At 47.3% G+C, this 21,648-nt stretch overlaps 1 protein-coding gene across 2 annotated transcripts in view; it reads right to left on the reverse strand.

Annotated features, from left to right (window-relative positions):
- Nucleotides 1-346: 346 nt before the first annotated feature.
- Nucleotides 347-21,648, reverse strand: part of LOC115084910 (cytochrome P450 2G1-like) — a 154,088-nt gene continuing 132,786 nt past the window's right edge. For both annotated transcript variants that reach the window (XM_029590323.1, XM_029590322.1), the window contains one exon: nt 347-1,733. In XM_029590323.1, coding sequence (XP_029446183.1) covers nt 1,552-1,733 — 182 coding nt within the window. In that variant the 3' untranslated portion in view covers nt 347-1,551. The remainder of the gene's footprint in view (nt 1,734-21,648) is intronic.

Here is a 21,648-nt window from a genome sequence, read left to right on the forward strand (position 1 = left end):
TATGCAAATCTTTAGCCCGCAACATAAGTGCTTATGAATGCTTACCTGCATTACATTCAGTGTATTGAAAGTGCATACTTTTCCTAACTTTTTAAAAAATATGTATACGTATATTTTGCATGGAAAATTAAAGTAGGAATAAATCAGCATTTACAAGCAGAAGCCAATGTATTTTAAAACATGCTCACATAATTGAAATTACCAGTTTTATAACGTTAGCAGCTGCCACTCACTCTTGCGTCCGTCGTACAGTCTACATAGCAGATCAGTACCCTAATACTTTCAGTGCCTTACCCCTTATACTAGTAATCACACTGAGTCTGTCTTTGGTGTTAAAATGGCCGCAGCTTTATTTTAAAACATAACATGTTAACTTTCTAGGATACCCGAGCCGGTGGCTTTCATGTTCCACTGCCCGCCGCCTGATCTGAGCAAGGCAGCCCAACTCTGTGAGCCCCCCGCCTCGTTCCCAAGTAAGGGGGCCATTGCCTTTTTCGCCTCCTGGCGCCATCGGCTACCACACTGTTATGTGATGACACCAGCACCACTTCTAATCCTGCCCAACCGGCCCGGGTACCGGCCTTCTATCAGCTGCGACGAAAACAGAACAATGAAATATATTTTATTAAACTATCTAACACAAGTCACCTAGCTGCTGGTAATTGCAAAACATGCTGTGAAGCTTTTAAACTATCCTTATTGCACAGCACTCGGGGAGGGTGGGTGGGTCTTGCTCTCTCGTGCGATCCAGTGAAAAGGGATCGCTTGCCGCGTGCCCCGTCCCTTTAAAGGGCGATGCACGTCATCGGAGGGCGCCGGAGGCACCACCCGATGACGTCACAATGGCGGCAAGGTTGCTTGTAGGTAGGTATAGTGTGGGGGGGGTGTTTGCGTCCATCGACCTCCGCTGCGCTCCCCCTCTCCCCCCCTGGTCCTCCGTTCTAAATGTTTTTTGGGCTCACTGCCGTTATGGGTGGGCTCCAGTTATTCTGCACCGGGCCCACCTAACCAATTGTTTCACTAGTTCACCCAGTTCTTATTCAGGTCCTTGAGACCCTCCTGGTTCTCCAGCCTGAATTCCCCACGGTTTACCAAGTCCTCCCACCTTACCAATATTATAAAATAAGCAAGTTAATATTACATATGCAAGATAATTAGCAGGTATAAAATTACATGCATTGGCAAATCAACACAAAAATATAGCAATTTACGCACCCTAGCACAGAATACTTCTAGATTGCCCCCTTATGATGCTCAAAATAAAAAAAATATGTGCATGTTTAATGTTTATAAAATAGCATAAATGCAATTATATTCTACTTATATGTGTATATCCTAATTTTTATGAGTGCAACTGAAAATTCACCCCATTGCTTTAAGCCTCAGCATGATATATGCCTTTAGACATTTTTTTGTTTCTACATCTTTATTTAATGAAGTGATAACCAGTGTGTGTATATTTACATTTCAGTAGATGACTTTGTAGAGGCAAAGTAGAATTAGATATATCACCCAGGTCTTGTAATTTCACTAAATATATTGAGGGTTTCCTTAACGAGGGAGAAAAGAGAGTTCATAAAATGGAGCTATGGTTTCAAAACCTTGGGTTGCTGGTTTTAAGTCAATTTCCTTTGGTTGTAAAACAGGTTTTAAGGAGAAATTCTGCAGGACTGTAGTGAAGATTAAAAATAGCTCCATCTGAGCAATACCCAGTCCTAGACAATTCCGTTTACCTATTAAAAGAAGTAAATATAAACGTAATTATATTATTCTTACAAACTGTAAAGAACAGAATAAATATTCTCCAAGCTAAAAAAAAAAAATCTTCACTGTATCAAAATGATTACAAATAGGTTAAACATTTTTTTCTTGAAAATGATAAATGTCAAAGCAAACATATTTATGATAGAGTTTCATGCAGGAGTTTACAGCAAATTTTCAAATCATCGGTAAAAGTGGAAATAAAATGTTGGAAATTCAAATTATTTCACCCCTTCAGCATAACCACAGGATTTTATTGAAACTCTGACATGATGTCATTTTGTGCAGTAGGGAGTGAAGTAATAAAATCTACGTTTCATTTTTTGTTTCATTTTTGTGGTTATTTTTCCCATGAATTTCATTTTGTGTAATGTTTTTGTTTCTTTAGTTTAAAAAAAGAAAAAAAAAAAAAAAAAGAAATGGGAAATCCCAAGACCTCCCGTGCCCACAACAATCTCTTTTACCCAGGAAAATGCCAGAGCCAGGATTCTCCCTGGCATCCACTTACCTGGTCTGCGGGTGATCAACAAATGAGGCTTAGGTCCAGACCAAAGCCTAGGCCTTGCATAGGGCTTAGGCCAAGGTTGTGGTTACCTACACTGGCCTAGGCCTATGTAAGGCTGAGGCTTCAACCTGGCCTGATGCCAGGGCCCAACCTGGAGTCTGGGCCTCAATCTATGTCAAGGCCTGGATCCAGGCCCCATCTAGAGACCAGCTCCCAATGCCTGGAGCTCAGCCTGGAGCCAGGTCTGATGCCGGGGTCCAACCTGAAGGCCAGATCCTGACACCAAGGCCAAGTGCTCCTGGCCTAGTCCTGACACTGGGGACTGATCTAAAGACCAGTTTCTGATGCCTAAGCCTCGGCTCAGATGCAGGCCTGAGCCCTTTGCTAGGACCTCAGGCGACCTCTGCTGGGGAGGATGCACTAGAGTTAACTCCAGTGCAGCCTGAGTAGACAGCATTATTTCAACAGCAAAGAAAAAAGAAAGACAATATCAGAAGATCTCCAAGTGCTGGGCATAGGGAATTGTCATGACCAGTTTGAAATAACAATACTAGATGAGCATTGTATATTTAGTGTTTTCTTATTTATATAAACGTTTAAGTTAATTACTTTTTATATGATCTTCTGTTCTTTGAGTTTTTATAAAGTAGTTGCCAATTTTTTTCTTTTTACTATTACAAGTTATATCATTGATAATGAATCCCTTTGTATTTTTATTCTCACTTATTGTATCTTCTTGTTTTAATTTTTGTTTTTTGATTTCACTATTATTATATAATTACTCTCCTATTTTATGTTATTATTGTAACATAAAATTATTATTGTAACATAAAAGTATTATTGAACAGTAATATCACTGAAAAAACGGTATAGAAATGTTTTAAATAAATAAATAAATATATGACCCTGGGTTGAGGCTCCAGCATCGCATCCAGGTCTCCAGACCAGGTCCTGGCATTAGGCTTGGGCCCCAAAATTGGGCCTGGGCCCCCAGCCTAGGCCGAGGCCCATGCTTCAGTACCCAGCCTATAAGCCTGTTCCATGCCAAGTCCCAGGCATCAGGACCCGATCTCTAGACTGAGCCCTGGATTAAGCCTATGCTCAGAACCAAGGCTGTTGTGCTGTGCTCTGATATAGGCTGAGATTTCTGTTTTGATCTTCAGCCTATTCCCCTTGAAAGGTCCTAACATCGGGTCTTGGCCATGACCTGATACATCACTTTTTTGTTATTTTTATTTTCAAAACTGTTGCAGAGGTAGACCCCTGGCCCAAGGTGGTGTTGGCCCCACCCATGGGGGAAGCCCCCATGGGTCCCCACCGTTGGGAGGCGAAGTCAAGTGGGAATTGAAGGTCGACTGGAGCTTCACCAATACCAGCCCTTGTTCCCTGCAGGTTGAGCACTTGGGTAGCGGGGCTGGCTGGACTGAGGCAGGCCTCCATGTGGTTGATCCCGGAGAAAATGTCCAGAGGCAGAGTGCCAGGTGGCAGTGGAGGTGGAGGGTTCCAGAAGGAAGAGGCAAGATCCGAGATCAGGTCCAGATAAGAGTTGGGGCAGACGGCAAGAGACAAGGTCAGGTCCAAGCAAAGGGTCAAGGCAGGTGGCTAGAGATAAGGTCAGGTCCAAGCAGAGGGTCAAGACAGGCAGTTAGAGACAAAGTCAAAGCCAAAGAGGACCATCAGAAGCTAAGCAGGAACAAGGATGGGAGTTGGAGCAGGAGCAGGTACTGGATCAGGAACTGGAACTGGAGCAGGTACTGAAACAGGAACTGGAACAAGAGTAGCAACAAAGCGCACAACAGGGAAGTGAGGGAAGTTGTTGCCAAGGCAGGCTCTGAGCGTCTGAGTCTGCCTTATATAGTGGAGCTGGTTGACTTCATCATCCGGGACTGTGGGAAGCTTTTCCACTGCGGCCTTTTTAAAGTCCAGAGAGGTGCGCACGCGCGAGCCTAAAGCTGATGGGCCAGGGAAGCATCTCCCTGCAACACACATAGGAAGGCACGGTCAGCCCCGGAGGAGCCTGAAGTGGCACAGGACGGTCCCGGCGACATGGAGGGAATGTAGGCCAACAGGTGGCTGCCCACTGCCACCAAGGAAGTCAGGCCAGCTCCGGGGACAGACATCCAAGGTGAGTAAGCCCGGCTGCAGGCCTGCCACGGCCGGGGAACACAACTGTCCCCCCCCCCCTTATGCCCCCCCCCTGGAGGTCTGGGCTTATCCGGATGAGTCAAATGGAATTACTGGGGGAGACCTTTATCAAGGATGTTGGTAGCAGGTTCCCAGGAGCTTTCTTCAGGGCTGTACCCCTCCCAAGAGAGGAGATATTACCAATGGTGGCCTCTCTTGTGGACGTCTAAGACTTCTTGCACCCTGTAAAGGGTGTCAGTTTCAGAAACAAGTTGGAGGGTTCAGGAGTTCTATGAGACTGCCATGAAAGCACCAAGAATTTAAGCAGGGATACATGGAATGAGTTGTGTATTCCCAGTGTGGGTGGAAGACAGAGCTGGTAGGTCACTGGGCCGATGCGTCAAATGACTGGAAACAGGCCAGTATATCTGGGAGCAAAACACTGGGAAGCAGGTTTAGACAAATATGGCGCATACTCAGCCATAGCTTGCACTAGGCTGGAACACTGGGGCTGGTCTTCGGAGAGCATCTGAGGATCTTTTGGCACGCGCAGCCGCTTGTTGTAGCCTTTGATTCGTGTGGGTCCACAAGGCCTGAAGAACATCTGCAGTCGCTTGGGCTGCTGGAGAAGGAACTGTGAGGGGTATCGGGAGAGGAGGCCGTGGTTGTCTCCCATATATTAAGGAGAAAGGGGAGGCTCCCGTGGCTGTGGCGATATGAGAGTTATGGGAAAACTCAGCCTACAGGAGCAGTTGGGCCCAATTGTCTTGCTGGTCTTTGGAGTATGAGCGCAGAAACAATTTGAGAGAGTGGTTCATATGCTCAGTTTGGCCATTGGCCTGAGGATGGTAGGATGTAGTCAATCCAATCGATATCCCAAATTTCTTGCATAGAGAACGCCAAAAATGGGCAACAAATTGAGGTCCTTTGGCTGAGGTGATGTGTTCAGGTAATCCGTGGAGATGAAATATGTGCAAAAAGAACAGGCATGCTAGTTTACGTGCAGAGGAAAAGCTAGGAAGCAGGATAAAGTGAGCTATCTTGGAGAACCTGTCATTAACCACCCAGATGATGGTGTTCCCATTAGATACAGGAAGGTTCACCACAAAATCGGTGGCCAGGTGAGTGCAGAGCTCTCTGGGGGCCGACAATGGCTGCAATAGCCCCCAGAGTCAGCCCACAGGTGTTTTTTGTTGTGCACATGTGGGGCAGGAATCCACATAGGCTCGAGAATCCAAGGGCATGGATGGCCACCAATAGTAATGTTGAAGGAGGGATAACATCTGTGCATGTCCAGGGTGTATAGCAATTTGGGAGTCGTGTGCCCACTGTAGTACCTTATCATGAAGCCTGTGGGGCACCACCATCTTCCCCATAGGCACAGTCATGGCAGCAGACAGGTAGATACAAGCCGGGTCAATAATATGCTGAGGATCTTCCTGGGAATCTTCAGGCTTAAAGGAATGAGATAAGAAATCAGCATGTAAATTCTTTTCTGCAGAATGGTAATGTATATCAAAATTAAACTGGGTGAAGAACAATGCCCAGCTGGCCTGGTGGGAATTCAGACGCTGGGTGTGATGGAGGTGTTCCAGGTTTTTATGATCCATAAATATTGTAACTCTGTGTTGGGCACCCTCCAGCCAGGGGCGCCATTTTTCTAGGGCAAGCTTTATCATGAGGAGCTCATGATTCGCAATACTGTAATTCCACTCCATGGAGGAAAACCTGTACGAGTAAAATGAACATGGATGCAAAGTGCCCTTACTGGAATGTTGACTCAAGACTGCCCCTTCTTCAATGGCAGATGTGTCCACTCTGACGATAAAAGGACGATTTGGGTCCGGATGGTGTAAACAGGGTCCACATACAAAGGACTCTTTTAGGGCCTGGAAGGCTGCAATAGCCTCTGGAGTCCAGTTCTTGGTGTCATTTCCATTACGAATGAGAGCCATAAGGGGGGTTGTGACTAGAAAGTAGTTGGCTATAAGGTGTCAATAATAATTTGTGAAACAGATATCGCTATAATGCCCGTAGGCCCGTGGGCCGAGGTCAATCTTGGATGCTCTGCTGTTTACTAGGGTCCATGGAGAAACCTTCTCTAGATACAATGTACCCTAGAAAGGGTAGGTTCTGCCTTTTGAACAGATACTTGTCCAACTTGGCATAAAGACGATTGTCACGCAGGCGCTGAAACACAGCGCAGATATCCTGATGATGAGTGGCGAGGTTCTTTGAGAAGACAAGTATGTCACCATATAGGCAACTTTTGTATACAGCAGGTCATGGAATATCTCAATTATCATCTTCTGGGCATGTACAGATCAGATTGTAAGCTCCTCCCAGATCTAATTTAGTTAAAATGATGGCCCCTTGGAGGCAATCAAATAGTTCGTTGATCAAGGGCAGACGGTTCTTGTCCTTGTGAGTGATGGCATTTAGGCCATGACAGTGAATACACGGTCGTAAAGACCCATTTTTTTTGATAACGAAAAAGAATCCTGCACCAGCAGGTGATGTGGAGGGACGAATAAACCCCTTAGCCAGGTTTTCATGAATGTAGTCCGACATAGCTTTGGTTTCTGGTACAGAAAGAGGGTAGGTTCTTCCCCTGGGAGGCGAGGATCCAAGCAAGAGGTGGATAGGGCAATCAAATTCTCAGTGTGGCTGAAGAATGTTAGTCTTCTGTTTGGAGAAAACATCCTCAAAGTCAGCATATGGCATGGAAGGCCTAAGACAGTGTCCACCAGCGGTAGCACGGAGGTTGGTTCCACTCTTCTTAAACAAGAGTGGTGGCAGGCAGAATTCCACTCTGAGAGTTACAGAGTCTTCCAATTGAACCAAGGGGAGTGACACTGAAGCCATGGTAAACCTAGCACTACTGGGTGGATGGAATTATCCCGCTTCCTCCTTGTGCAAGGTTCCAGTCTGAAGGTGAACAGGGACGGTGACTTTGGTGATCCTCCCAGATAACGAGTCACCATGGATAGAGGCGATAAGCAATGGTTTCCCAATGGTATGAGAGGGATGCCCAGGTGTTGGGCCAGATCCCTCACAAGGAAGTTTCCACCAGTTCCTGAATCAACCAAAGCCAGGGTAGGAAAGGAACAGGAGTTCCAGGTCAGAGTAACTGGGAGTGTCACCTGGGGGGCTGGAGAGGTGGTGCCAAAGTTCAGGACCCTACTGAACACAGTTAAGCAAGTTTCCTGGATGAATGGGACAAGAAGACAGACAATGTCCTAGAGCCTCACAATATAGGCACAGGCCTGAATGCCTCTTTCTGAGATGTTCTTTTGGGGTAAGACATCCATGCCCTAGCTGCATGGGCTCCTCAAGTTTGTTAGAATGTGGATCTCCACTGAAAGCGAGCCCTTTAGCGGGAAGAGAATGAGAACATTCCACAGCTGGGCGACAAGGTGCTTGGACTTCCCAGTGGCACTCCTGAAGGCGATGGTCTATGTGACCCGTGAGGTTGATAAGGCACTTGAGAGAGGTCTGTAGTTTGCGGGCTGCAAGCTCATCCTTGAACTGAGGCAACAGACCATCTAGGTAAATGGATCGGAGGCAATCTTCTTGCCAGACCAGCTCAGTTGCTAGGGTACGAAATTCAATATTATAGTCATTGAGTGCTCAACAGCCTTGCCATTGGTGCAGAAGATCCAAACTCGCCATTGCCTGCCTTCCTGGATCATCAAAAGTCTGACGGAAGGTGGTGACAAAACGTGGTAACTCTTGAAGAAGAGAGTCCACTCACGCCCATAAGGGAGAAGCCCAAGCCAGCGCCTTGCCTTCTAGGCGAGAGAGGATGAACATCACTTTCGTGATGTCATCCTGGAACATGGACAGTTGCAAGGCAAACTGCATATAACACTGGTTTATGAAGCTCCTACAAAGTTTTGGGTCCCCATTAAAATGGGGCAGAGCAGGCAGGGAAAGTGGAGCCCTGACCGAAGTAGCCAGTGCTAGAGAACTGGATGAGACAGGTGTGGAAGCCTCTGAACCTGTATAAGAGTCTAGACGAGCATTGAGTCACTCGATGGATGTAGCCAATGCCTCAAGGACCTACTGCTGTTCCTGGATCTTCAAAGTCAGGCCCGGAATGGCCTGGAGAGCTGATAGTTCTTCCAGGTCCATGACCTTGGCAACCTGTTGCGGAGGTAGCCCCTGGCCTGAAGTGATGTTGGTGCCACCAGTGGGGGAAGCCCCCAAGGGTCCCCACTGTTGGGAGGAGAGGCCAAGCGGGAAGCGGAGGCCGACAGGAGCTTTGCCAATACCAGCCCTCCTTCTCCGCAGGTTGAGCCCTTGGGTACCGGGGTCAGCTGGTTTTAGGCAGCCCTCTGCATGGTTGGTCCCATAGAAGATGTCCAGAGGCAGAGTGCCAGGTGGTAGCAGAAGCGGATGATTCCAGAAGGAAGAGGCAAGATCCAAGGTTGGGTCCAGATGAGAGTTGGGGCAGATGGCAAGAGACAAGGTCAGGTCCAAAAAAAGGATCGAGACAGGTGGCTAGAGACAAGGTCTGGCACAAGCAGAGGGTCGAGGCAGGCAGCTAGAGACAAGGTCAAGACCGAGCAAAGGATCAAAGCCAAGGCGGTCCATCAGAAGTTAAGCAATAACAAGGATGAGAGCTGGAACTGGAACTGGAACAGGTACTGGATGGAACTGGAGCAAGTACTGGAACTGGAACTGGAACCAGAGCAGGAACTGGAGCAGCTACTGGAACAGGAACTGAAACCAGGACAGGTACTGGAGCAGAAACTGGAACCCGAGCAGGTACTGGAACAGGAACTGGAATAGGAGTAGCAGCAAAGCACATGACAGGGAAGCATGGAGATCTGTTGCCAAGGCAGGCACTAAATGTCTGAGCCTGCCTTATATAGTGGAGCTGGTTGACGTCATCATCCGGGGCAGTGGGAAGCTTTTCCGCCACAGCCCCTTTAAAGTACAGAGAGATGCGCGCATGCACACCTAAGGCTGATGACCCAGGAAATAGGAAGTGGTGGAATTTCCCCACGGCACACGTGGGAAGGCCCTGTCAGCCCCGGAGGAGGCCACAGCGGCACAGGAGGGTCCCGGGAACATGGAGGGAATGCGGGCACGCAGATGGTTGCCCATCGCCGCCAAGGTGGTCGGGCTGGCTCTGGGGACCCAGCGTCAGGGGTGAGTGAGCCCGGCCATGGGCTTGCCTCAGCTGGGAAGCGCAACAAAAATGAAACATTAAAACCAACAAAATGTTGTCAGATTTTCAATTTTTTCGCTTTGAGAATGAAATGAAGTGAAATAGGAAATTGTATCTCATTTCCTATTTCTTTTCTCCTGAATACCTATTCCTATTGTGCAGTACAACTTTGGTATGATTTTGGAATAAATAATTCTTATTGGAGTGCAGTGTGAGGACCATCCGCAATGTATATGTCCCTATTTGTTGTATTCGTGGGGAAGCAAAACGTATTGCGACTCCCCACGAATATAACGTATCATCCGTTCCATACGTTTGGCGCCGCGTGCTTTTCTTCACCACCATTTGTAATCAGAGGACGCCATTTGGGTGTATCCAGAGCCAAAAACCAGCCTTTTCCTGTGAGTCATCAGTGACCTCACAGCCCTGTCAGAGTGGGTCGACAGGTTGGCACGGATAGGGGAATGCAACATATCAGAAATAACATTTTTTGAAATGCACTGAATGCAGCCAATTGCGCTGTCATTAAGTGCTCGGTGACGCTTTTCCTGATGACCCAGCACTATATATCCTTATGCACACGGCGTGTCACGTGCTTTCGTTGCAGCGGTGTTGTGGGGAGGTGGACTCTGCGGAAGGTGGCTGCACTCAGAGCTAGACTGAGTTCTCAAATCTGTATTGAATTGCTAGCTAGGCTAGTTACTTAAGAGAAAAAAGATATTTATTCTTTATTTGGCTGCAGTGCCAGCTAGCCCTGTTTGTTTTTTAAGCAGTTTATTTAGGTGATCTGAAATGGTCTCTCTGTGCCAGGGACAGAAGCTGCTAGCAGTGCCATTTTGTTTAATTCACTCTCTGGGCTAGGCAAGGCACTGTGACAGTGGGCACTGGGTAGTTTAGCAGACTCAAGTTTATTATTGGGACAGTCTGTGCAGTAAAATCCCCAGTCTGCCTCTTTTGTAGTTACAAGCAAGCTCTGTGTGTGCACACTACACACATTACATTAGTGCTAGGGGTGTGCATTTGTTTGCAACGTATTGGTAATCCACAACGTATAGAGCCATATTCGTTGTATTCGTGGGGAAGCGAAACATATCGCGATTCCCACAAATACAACAAATCTTCACCAAATTATTTGGCCGTCTAAAGGAGCAAATTTAAACAAAACCCCCACCCTCCTGACCCCCCTAAAACTTACCAAAACTCCCTGGTGGTCCAGCGGGAGTCCGGGAGCCATCTACTGCAGTCACGTCATCGGCTGCCGATATTCAAAATAGCCCCGATAGCCCTTGTGACATAGTAAGGGCAAAGGCTATCGGCTATCGGCGCCATTTTGATTACTGGCAGCCAATGGCCCGAGTGCAGGAGATCGCTCCCGGACCCCCGCTGGACCACCAGGGAATTTTGGCAAGTCTTGGGGGGGTCAGGAGGGTGGGGGGTTGTAGTTAATTAAATTTTAACTGGGAAACAAATAAGAATGGAACGCATGAATGGATCAGGGCCCCCCTTGCCGAATGCAACGTATCTGCCCCCCCCCCCCATGAATACGAATACCAAATGTAATGTATGCGGTCCCTCTGCACATCCCTAGTTAGTGCATATCAAGGCACTGTGACAGTGGGCTCAAGTTTATTATTGGGACAGTCTGTGTAATGAAATCCCAGTCTGCCTCTTTTGTAGTGACAAGCAAGCTGTTTGTGTGCACACCACACACACATTACATTAGTGCATATCAAGGCACTGTGACAGTGGGCAGCCAGTAGGCACTAGGCAGTGACATTAAATCCATAATGTCAGGGAAAGCTAGATGTGGTCGATTGATTGGGACTGGCAGAGGAGACACTTCAAAAGGCACTAGAGCCAGTCCCCCATTAAAGTTAAAAAGGGACCTGTTGCAATCTAAACTCTTTGTAGTGGCAGGCAGTTCCATCCGGAAAAAAACGAAATCTAAACATGATACATCACCACCACCTATTTCTGACCTGTAGTTTTGGAGGTGAGGGGAGGGGAGGCTAAGTCATGCCAGTCAAAATGTCGACACCCAAAAGCAGCAGTGGGACATAAGTCTCGACTAAGCATTGACAATGTAGCGCAGGCACTGTTTGCTTCTGATTCAGATGAACAATCATCTTGTGTGGGATTTTCATCAGAAACAGAAGAAGTAATAGCTGACGACGTTTTAGGAGGATCAGTTAGTCCTGTCTTAGCCTCCATTTCAGTGCAGCAGGAGAGAGATGAAACTGATGAGGAGGAAGAGAAGTCAGCACAGGCACAGAGGGTGACTGAGACCCCTGGCATTGCTTCTCAGGGTGCACCTACTACTTCAGCTCCAGTGTCAGCATCCACCCCCAAGGCTATAGAGAAGGGACAATCACGAAAGACATCTGCGATCTGGAGCCACTTTAAAGTGATGGAGGACCCGTGTTTTGCTCGGTGTAATTACTGTGGCAGGGATATTAGCAGAGGCAAGCAAATGGGACATCTATCTCATTTTGGCATGTCACATCATATGAAGAGGCAACACCCAATAACAGTACTGTCATCTGGGGATGGTGGCAGTACCATCAGGGGACCCCTTCCAAGCAGCATAAAGTGGTTCTAAAAGCAGCAGAGTCAGCCCACGCCCTCATCCCCTTCCAGCAGTCAGATGGCAGACCTGCAACCCCATGACATGTGGCAGAAGCGACAACCCACCATGGAGGAAATGGGGTGGAGTTCGGTAACGCTATCCTGGTGTAGGAGGCAGGCAGCCTCAAACGTTATAAGCAGGAGCATTGGGGAAATGATTGCCCTTGATGACCAGCCCTTGCAGTTAGTGGAGAATGTGGGTTTCAAGCGTTTTCTGAAGCTCGTAGTTCCAAATTACAAAGTCTCCTCCAGAACCACATTTAGCAGAAATGTCCTCCCCAGCCTGTACAAGAAGTATCGCAGTCGCATCCAAGCGCTGCTAGCTAAGGCAGAGGGGAATGTGCATTTCACCTGTGAGATCTAGTCAGCCATAAATGCTGCACACTCTTACCTCTCCCTGACAACACACTGGTGGGACCTGGCTGAGGCAGGGGCAGGCAGCAGCTCTATTACTGAACAAGTATCAGGGTGGAGGTGGGCTTTACTGCACACCCACCTGATGGACCAGGCCTATATTGCAGCCAATATTCTAGCATGCATCAGACAGATGCTGGAGGGATGGCAACTACACCAGTGAGACAGGAATCCTCATGCAGTGTTCTTTGTCACAGACAATGGTGCAAACATGGTTAAGGCAAAAAATGATGGGCACTTTAAGAACATCTGATGTTTTGCACACACTCTGCACCTGGTAGTGAAGTCAGCTCTGGGGATGGTTTCCAATAACCAAAAGAATGAATATCTGCATAGGTTAATACAGAAGTGCAGGAACATACAGCGCACTTCCACAGAAGTGTGAAGGCGGGCAGGTTCTCCGACAAAAGCAGACTGATTTGGAGATGCCTCACAAGCAACTCATTCAAGACATTGCCACCCGGTGGAATTCTACCTTTATGATGTTTGAGAGGTTAGTGGAGCTGCAGACACCCCTTCATGAACTTTCTGGTACAATGGACATAGGTGTGCAGAATCCCCCCAGTGCATCATGATTGGTTAGTCATGAGTCAGCTGGTAAAAATCCTGCAGCCCTTCAAGGATGTCACAGAGGAGCTGAGTTCCAGAAGCGCCACCTTGGCTGACATCATCCCTATAGTTAATTTCCTAGATTAAAATTTGGAGGCCTTTAAACAGGAAGAGGGAATGACAGTTGAGGTGCTGCATTGTCTGGATATTTTGCAGCAGCAGGTGGAAGAGAGATTAAGGCCTTTAACAGAACAGAACACTTACATGCTCGCCACAGTCTGTGATCCCCGTGTGATAGGGAAACTCGCCTTACAGTACGATTGTCTCTTATTGGTGAAGGACCTGCGGTTATCAAATGTCCATGTACAGGAGCGCCATATGCAGAGACAGATTAGGTGTGAAGCAAAGGTGGAAACAGTGGGTACTTCAGAGAGTTGTGGTAGCCCAAGCTGGAGCAACACTCTGTCAGTCACAGCTAGTACCTCCTCCTCCTCCACTTCAGAACGCCAAAGGCATGTTGCCCATAAAGATTAATCTGTTGTGCTACGGGCTAGAGAGAAAGCAGCTGGCATGAGTGACTCTCAGCCCACCCAAGCAAAGGACACACCAGCACAGCTGTCAGTGACAGGGTATCTCTCAGAGCTGACAGAGAACATGCAGCGAGATCTGCTTGCATATTGGGCACACAAGTCCACTATCTGGCTACACCTAGCCAATGTGGCTCAGCAATATCTGTCACGTCCACCAACCAGTGTGCCCAGTGAACGTGTCTTTTCAATGACAGGGGATATCATGAGCCCTCACCGCTCTGGGCTGGCACCTGTGTTGATGGAAATGCTAGTGTTTTTGAAAGTAAACCTGCCTTTGCTTGGGTTTCCAAATTTTCCCTGTGAATGGCAAGATAAATAAAAGCAATTGAAAGCCTTGCAGCAGCTCCAACTGCCACCTATGCTCCAGATAATATAAGCATTGCAGCACATGTACCTGGCTTGAAACACTGTGCCTGTCCATCCACTGTCCAGGCCGTATGTCTGTACAAGGGCCTGACCTCTAATGCTGTGCCTGTCCATCCACTGTCCAGGCCTTATGTCCTTACAAGGATTTGACCTCGATTGCTTTGCCTGTTTGTCCAGGCCTTATGTCCCTTTGTGGGCTTGACTTCTGTCCTTGATTGCTAAGCCTGTTCGTCCAGGCCATATGTCCCTCCAAGAATTTGACCTCAATTGCATTGCCTGTTCTTTCAGGCCTTATGTCCCAACGTGAGCTTGACCTCTGTCCTCGATTGCTGTGCCTGTCCGTCCAGGCCTTATGTCCCTACGTGAGCTTGACCTCTGTCCTCGATTGCTGTGCCTGTCCATCCAGGCCTTATGTCCCTAGGTGGGCTTGAGCTCTGTCCTCGAATGCTGTGCCTGTTTGTCCAGGCCTTATGTCCCTACAAGGGTTTGACCTCGATTGCTATGCCTGTTCGTCCAGGCCTTATGTCCCTACGTGGGCTTGACCTCTGTCCTTGATTGCTTTGCCTGTCCGTCCAGGCATTATGTCCCTACGTGGGCTTGACCTCTGTCCACAAATGCTGGAGGCATTCCATGAAGTTAGCAAGTAGCACATTTAAAACTAATCAGAGAAAATGTATTTTTACTCAAAGCACAATTAAGCTCTGGCATTTTTTGCCAGAGGATGTGGTTAGTGCAGTTAGTGTAGCTGGGTTCAAAAAAGGTTTGGATAAGTTCTTGGTGGAGAAGTCCATTAACTGCTATTAATCAAGTTTACTTAGGGAATAGTCACTGCTATTAATTGCATCAGTAGCATGGGATCTTTTTGGTGTTTGGGTAATTGCCAGGTTCTTGTAGCCTGGTTTGTCCTCTGTTGGAAACAGGATGCTGGGCATGATGGACCCTTGGTCTGAACCAGCATGGCAATTTCTTAAGTTCTTATTTAAAAAAAAATGTGAATATGGATAGGAGTAGATGCTAGAGGGCCAATTCTGCCTCAGAAAAAGCTGCTGGATATGAAGTAGGGGAGATCTTGTCTTAAAACATTTGTAGCCTTTTTCATGCTCACTACTGATGATTGTGTTGAGCACAATTCAGTGGAAATGAATCAATGATTGTAGACACCTTTTCACATACTGATATAATTTTAAATTGATTAAAAGGAAAGGTTTCAAGATAAGAAGTGCAGGTGTATTTTTGTCAGTGCAAAAATATTCTTTGAGGCTGGTCTATTCGTAGACAAGAAGTTGTTAATGATTGGATCATCTATAGTTGTTCCACCTGCTCTTTGTTCCAAATATCTTTTTTTAGCCACAACAAAATCTTTTAGATCACTCTGAATATAACCCAAATACCAAATATCCCCTTCTATGATTGTTGATATTTGGAAAAATTCACATATCTACAGATACTTATTCTTCAGATCTCCAAAACATGGGAGAGGGAGTGAATCTAACCTTCTATTTTAAGTAACAGAATAAGTTAAATGAATACACTAGAACAGAAAAGTTTTAGTGTTAATGTGCGACAAGGCTTGGCCAGTCACTAGAGATGATCCCAGGTATATTTTTCCAGCAATGGGTAGTGGGAACGGTTTTGAAAATTTTGGATCCTCCTATATCCATAAACCCACTTTTAAGGGAAAAAGGCTTCTGTGGATATATATATAATCCCTTGGAGCATGTTCATTTTTTAGTGGGATATGAGTAGGAGAGGGAAGGAAAGATAAGCTAAAGATCTTCCTTGGATCTTAAGCAAGAGGTTAGAGAGAATAATTTTCTTAAGACTGGTTCAGCCTGGATGGGCATGCCCCCAGAATCCTGAAGGATTGAATCCAGAAATTTCTTTTTGCCTGAGCTAAAGGAAAAGCAAGAGTGAAGAGAATTTCAAGTGAACTCTTGTATTAGAGACTAGGGGTGTGCAGAGCAAAATTTTATGTTCATATTTTTTATGTCCGAAAGGGGGTCCCACTTGCGGCCAATATGGACATAAAAAAAATCCAATGAGTTGGGTATATGTACATATGTGCAAAAAAAAAATTTAAACCCCCTCACCCTCCTTAATCCCCCCCCCAGACTTACCACAACTCCCTGGTGATCGAGCGAGGAGTGAGGACGTCATTTCTGCAATCCTTGGCGAGAAGCATGTGACGTCGGTGGCACGTCGAGTGACGCGGCGTCACGTGATTCCCGGCTCGTTCGCGCCGGACGGCTCGTTCGGCCCAAAAAGAACTTTTGGCCAGCTTGGGGGGGCCTCCTGACCCCCCCAAGCTGGCCAAAAGTTCTTTTTGGGCCGAACGAGCCGTCCGGCGCGAACGAGCCGGGAATCACGTGACGCCGACGTCACGTGATTCCCGGCAAGTTCGCGCCGGACGGCTCGTTCGGCCCAAAAAGAACTTTTGGCCAGCTTGGGGGGGCCTCCTGACCCCCTCAAGCTGGCCAAAAGTTCTTTTTGGGCCGAACGAGCCGTCCGGCGCGAACTTGCCGGGAATCACGTGACGTCGCGTCTGAGTGACGCGGCGCCACGTGATTCCCGGCGAGTTCGCGCCGGACGGCTCGTTCGACCCAAAAAGAACTTTTGGCCAGCTTGGGGGGGTCAGGAGGCCCCCCCAAGCTGGCCAAAAGTTCTTTTTGGGCCGAACGAGCCGTCCGGCGCGAACGAGCCGGGAATCACGTGACGCCGGCGTCACTCGACGTGCCGCCGACGTCACATGCTTCTCGCCAAGGATTGCAGAAATGGCGTCCTCACTCCTCGCTCCATCACCAGGGAGTTGTGGTAAGTCGGGGGGGGGATTAAGGAGGGTGAGGGGGTTTATATTTTTATTTTGGCTCAACAATCGCGATTTCCCACATATCGAACATATCTATGTTCGATATGTGGGAAATCCGATCGTTTATGTCGAATCAATTTTTTAAGTAAAAAAAAAATATGAGTTGCGTTTTACTAATGCGGTCAATCCGAATGCACACCCCTATTAGAGACATCTGAGAAGAAAGGTTGGACTCTGGTATTAGAGAGGGCTAGATATTTTGTTTGATATTTGAATTACAGTTAAAGAGTTTTGACCCATGTTTGGGAGTTTTGATATTTTTGATATTTTATATTTGGGGATATTTTTCCAACTTGACTGGTCTATGCTGGAACTGTATTTTAGTTAACCTACCTTACATGGGGAAGGTATTCTGGCTATGGATGAAGGTGCAAGAGAGCCTAGGAGGGAGTTAACACCTAAAATGGACAAAGTATCTATTTTTGTTGCAATTATATTATTTTTTATGAATTTTTGGATCTTTGGAATATTGGAATGGATCATACTATTTAAGTTAAAGACTTAAATTTGAACAACACTCAAGACATAGCAACAAAGCAGAAGCATTGGAGTTTCTCAATTGTAACACTTGGCTGGCCACTGGTCAGCCCACGAGTGGCCACATATATCTTTATGCAGCCAGAGCCATTTCATGGCAAGTACACTGACTTCAGCCTCTTCATGCCACACCCACACCTGAGGTACGCGTGCACACTTGCTCGCATTGTCTAGGTCCCATAGCAGGAGAACAAGACTTGGCAATCTCCGATAATGTCAGGCCCCTAAGTTCATTAAAACTCCATAGATCTTTCAATCAGCACCCCAACAACAGGTGGGGTGCTGATTGAAAGATCAGCACCCCACCTGTTGGATCTTTCAATGCATTGGAGAACAAGACTTGGCAATCTCCGAAAATGTCAGGCCCCTAAGTTCATTAAAACTCCATAGATCTTTCAATCAGCATCCCAACAACAGGTGTTTCTAGTTTTCTGCAGTGCATGTTGCTGAGTCCTGATCCTGCATTCCTGATCCTGCCTTGCTCCTTGTTCCAGCCTGCATTGCTCCTTGCTCCAGCCTTGTCTCATATCCTTCTCCTGTCTTTGTCTCCTCTTGCTCACCTGGTACTGATGATCTCTGCCACAGATCTTCACTACACCTTGCTCACTGCCTGTCCTGACCCTTGGACTGAATCCAGTAGCAGTCTGTTTGCTACCTGCCCTGACATCCACCCATCTCTGGACATTCTCTCTCACCATCCTAGGGAATTTTTTATCTTCATCTTGTATTGACATGCTAGTACCTTTATTTTAAATGTTTTATTAAGTATCTTATGTAATTTATTTTTCTTAGGTTTTTGGAAGTCAAAAGTTTTAAATTTGCATTTGATGATACTTTGTAAACCAATGTGATGTTTGTCTCGAATGTCGGTATAGAAAAATGATTAAATAAATAGATAAATAAATAAATAAATAAGTCCTGCTGGTCCCTAGAATCCAAGGTCTCACAACCGTGACAGATTGCTGAGATCATGAGCTCAGCAGACCCATCCCCGCTCAGGCCATCTCCAGGTTGGTGCTTCAATGCAACAACCAGGACCAGTTGAATTCCATGTCTGGCCTCCTACAAGCATGGGCAGCACATCTAGAATCCTTCTGCAACCCTGTCCCAGCACCAGTAACTCACCTGATTTCTCCACTTGACCACTGCCATGTTGCACCTTCCACCACCACCCAGGTATGAAGGTGACCTAAGGGATGCAGAGGGTTTATCAATCAATGCAAGATGCATTTTCAACTCCAGGCCACCCACTTTCTTTCAAACTATGCTAAAATTGCATATATATTTTTCTTGCTGGGTGGTCCTGCCTTGCCTGGTCTTCTACCTTGTGAAAATGAGATGATCTACTCCTGCAGAACCTGAACAATCTTTTACAGCAATTTCATCTGCTATTTGATTAGCCAGGTTGGACTTCATACACAGCCATGGAGCTGCTGCAAATCTGACAAGAAACTTACACCATAGATGAATATGAGATACAATTCTGCACCTGGCCTCCCAGTTCCACTGAGCTAATGACAGCCTAAAATTCATATTCTGGCAGGGGTTAATATGGCAAATAAAAGATGAATTGGTAGGCCGAGTTATCCCTCCCACACTGGAAGGTCTTATCACCCAGGCTATCCAGATGGACTTGAGATTCCAGGAATTAGCCTGGGAGAAAGGAGAACACTGCCGATCTGTCCACTTGGCATCAGAATTCCAGCACTTCCTGCTTTCCTCCTCAGACCCTGAGTTGTCAGTCACCCCTGATGAACCTATGTAATTGAGCTGATCTCGACTCCCAAATGAAGAGAAGCAAAGACAGAGGCAGTATAACCTATTTCTACAGTGCAGCTCATGGGTATTTTTCCACCCACTTCCCCAAAAGGTTGAGAATGACTTCAAACTTAGGGTCTGTTGGAGAGACAATCCTAGGACCACCTGCCTCTTCTCTGTATCTAGTGGTACCTGTTTGTTTCGCCTTCAGGGAGACTGCCATTCAAAGCAAGGCACTGCTAGACTCCGGAGTGAGTGACGGCTTTATCGAGGAGTTATTGTTTCATTTGTATAACTTGTCATGACCATGCTGGCTCCACCCATCATCATTTCCTCAGTATATGGTGAACCTCTGCCTGAGCGCTTAACTGAGATTACCATGCCCCTCATCATGCAGATGGATCTACTTTACCATGAACATATACTGTTCTAAGCCCTATCTAGAGCAGACAACCCATTTATTCTTGGGCTGCCCTGTCTCAGATTCCACCAACCTGCTATAAATTGGGTTATATTGCAAATTGCCCATTGGGGGTGCTTCTGCCCCTCTCAGATCCTGCCATTGGTTACAGTAGCTTGGACAATCTTCACTGACATACTAAGCCTGCCACAATATATGCAGCAAACAACAGCCTAAGACCCTGCCAGCTCACAGCTTTGGCAACTGCCCATGTGACCTATACCCAGAGAAAATGCCCATTGGGGCAGGATCCATTCATTATCCACAATGAAGACAGAATCTATTCAGGTATGTAAATCACTCAAACTAGAACTCTCATGTCATTCCTGACCCCAACACTAGGATCCCTTAAACCCATCTTTGTGGAGCTAGAAGCCACTGCCATTGAAGTATGGACTGTCCTCAACCAAAACAATGACTAAGGGACTTACAGGCCAAGCCTTCATGCCTCCAAAAGATTCACCCCTGCATTAAAGGACCAGCGGGCTGATGCCCTTTCACACTCTTCCAAAACCAATGTTACTTGTCCCGGCTGTGCAAGGTCCACGCCTGGACCTACTCACCCCGGGAGCTCAGTTGCCAGCTCTGGTTCACCTTCGCTCACGGTGGTGTGCAGCCACCTCCATCCCCGAGTGCCTGTAGCCACCTTTTCCACTTCTGAATCCTGTGCCCGGAGGTCCTCCCTTTGCGAGCCGCAGAGTGACGCCACTGCCCTACTTCCTCCGGGCTCCGGCTTAGGCACACGCACGCGCCACTTGCACTCTTTTAAAGGGGCCATGGTGATGATATCACTGGGCTTCTGTAAAAAAGGCAGGGCCTAGCCACTTGTTCCTGGCCTAGGAAACAGGTCTCCATGATTGCTTGTGTACTAGTTGCTCGTTCCTGGCTCCTGGTTCCTGTTCCTGTCTTCGTTCATGTCTTCTGTTCCTGTCATCGTTTCTGGTTCCTGTCCCTGCGTGTGCCCTTGTCTGCTCCTCATTCCTCGGACTGATTCTCTGGTATTGACCCTGCATCACCTGGACTATGCTTGGACTGATTCTCTGGTATTGACCCCTGCATCACCTGGATTACACTTGGACTGATTCTCTGGTATTGACCCCTGCATTGCCTGGACTACGCTTGGACTGATTCCCTGGTATTGACCCCCGCTTCATCTGGGCTACGTTTGATCTATCTCCTGGCTCTGACCTCTGCTTTGCTCCTGGTTCTGTGCCTTCCTGCCACCAGCCCTGACTCCAGATTGCCTTGGACTCTCCTTGCCTACTACGGACCTGGCCTCTCAGGCTTCAGCCTATCTTTACCTGGATGCCCCCTGTTCTCCTTTGTTCCTGTTGGTGTCTGGGTCTTTGGAACCCTGCCTCGTCCAGACTGTCCTCGGCCTTCCAATACCTCTGTTGGTCTCTGGTGTACTCTTGTCTACATCAACTGGGAGTCATCTCACGGAGCCCCGCCTAAGTCCAGCCGGCTCTGGCACCCGAGGGCTTAACCTTAGGGGAATGTGGGCTGGTATTGGTAAAGTTCTAGTCGGCCTCTGTCTCCTAGCCTGCTCAACCACTCGACGGTGGGGACTCGTAGGGCTTACCCTGCAGGTAGCACCAACCCCACCTCCTGCCAAGGGTCCACCATCAGCACAACAATCAAAGACTCCTTGCAATCTCATCTTAAACTGGCATCTATCCTCTATCTTACTGATGCTTTCCCCAAAAGTCCAAACCAAAACACCTGGGGAGGAGGCTTAAAGGGGGGTATAGTAATGCTTTGCTGGATGAGGGCAGCCCACGACCTGCTGCACATACTCGAATGCTGCTAAAGTCCCTTCAGTGCTGATATTCGTCTTCAGCCTCTTCACACCGCACCCACACTCACTTATTTAGGCCCTGTGGTGGGGGACAAGGATTCTGCACTCTCTGATGACAT

Source organism: Rhinatrema bivittatum, chromosome 2, assembly GCF_901001135.1.
Source record: "Rhinatrema bivittatum chromosome 2, aRhiBiv1.1, whole genome shotgun sequence".
Taxonomy (NCBI): domain Eukaryota; kingdom Metazoa; phylum Chordata; class Amphibia; order Gymnophiona; family Rhinatrematidae; genus Rhinatrema; species Rhinatrema bivittatum.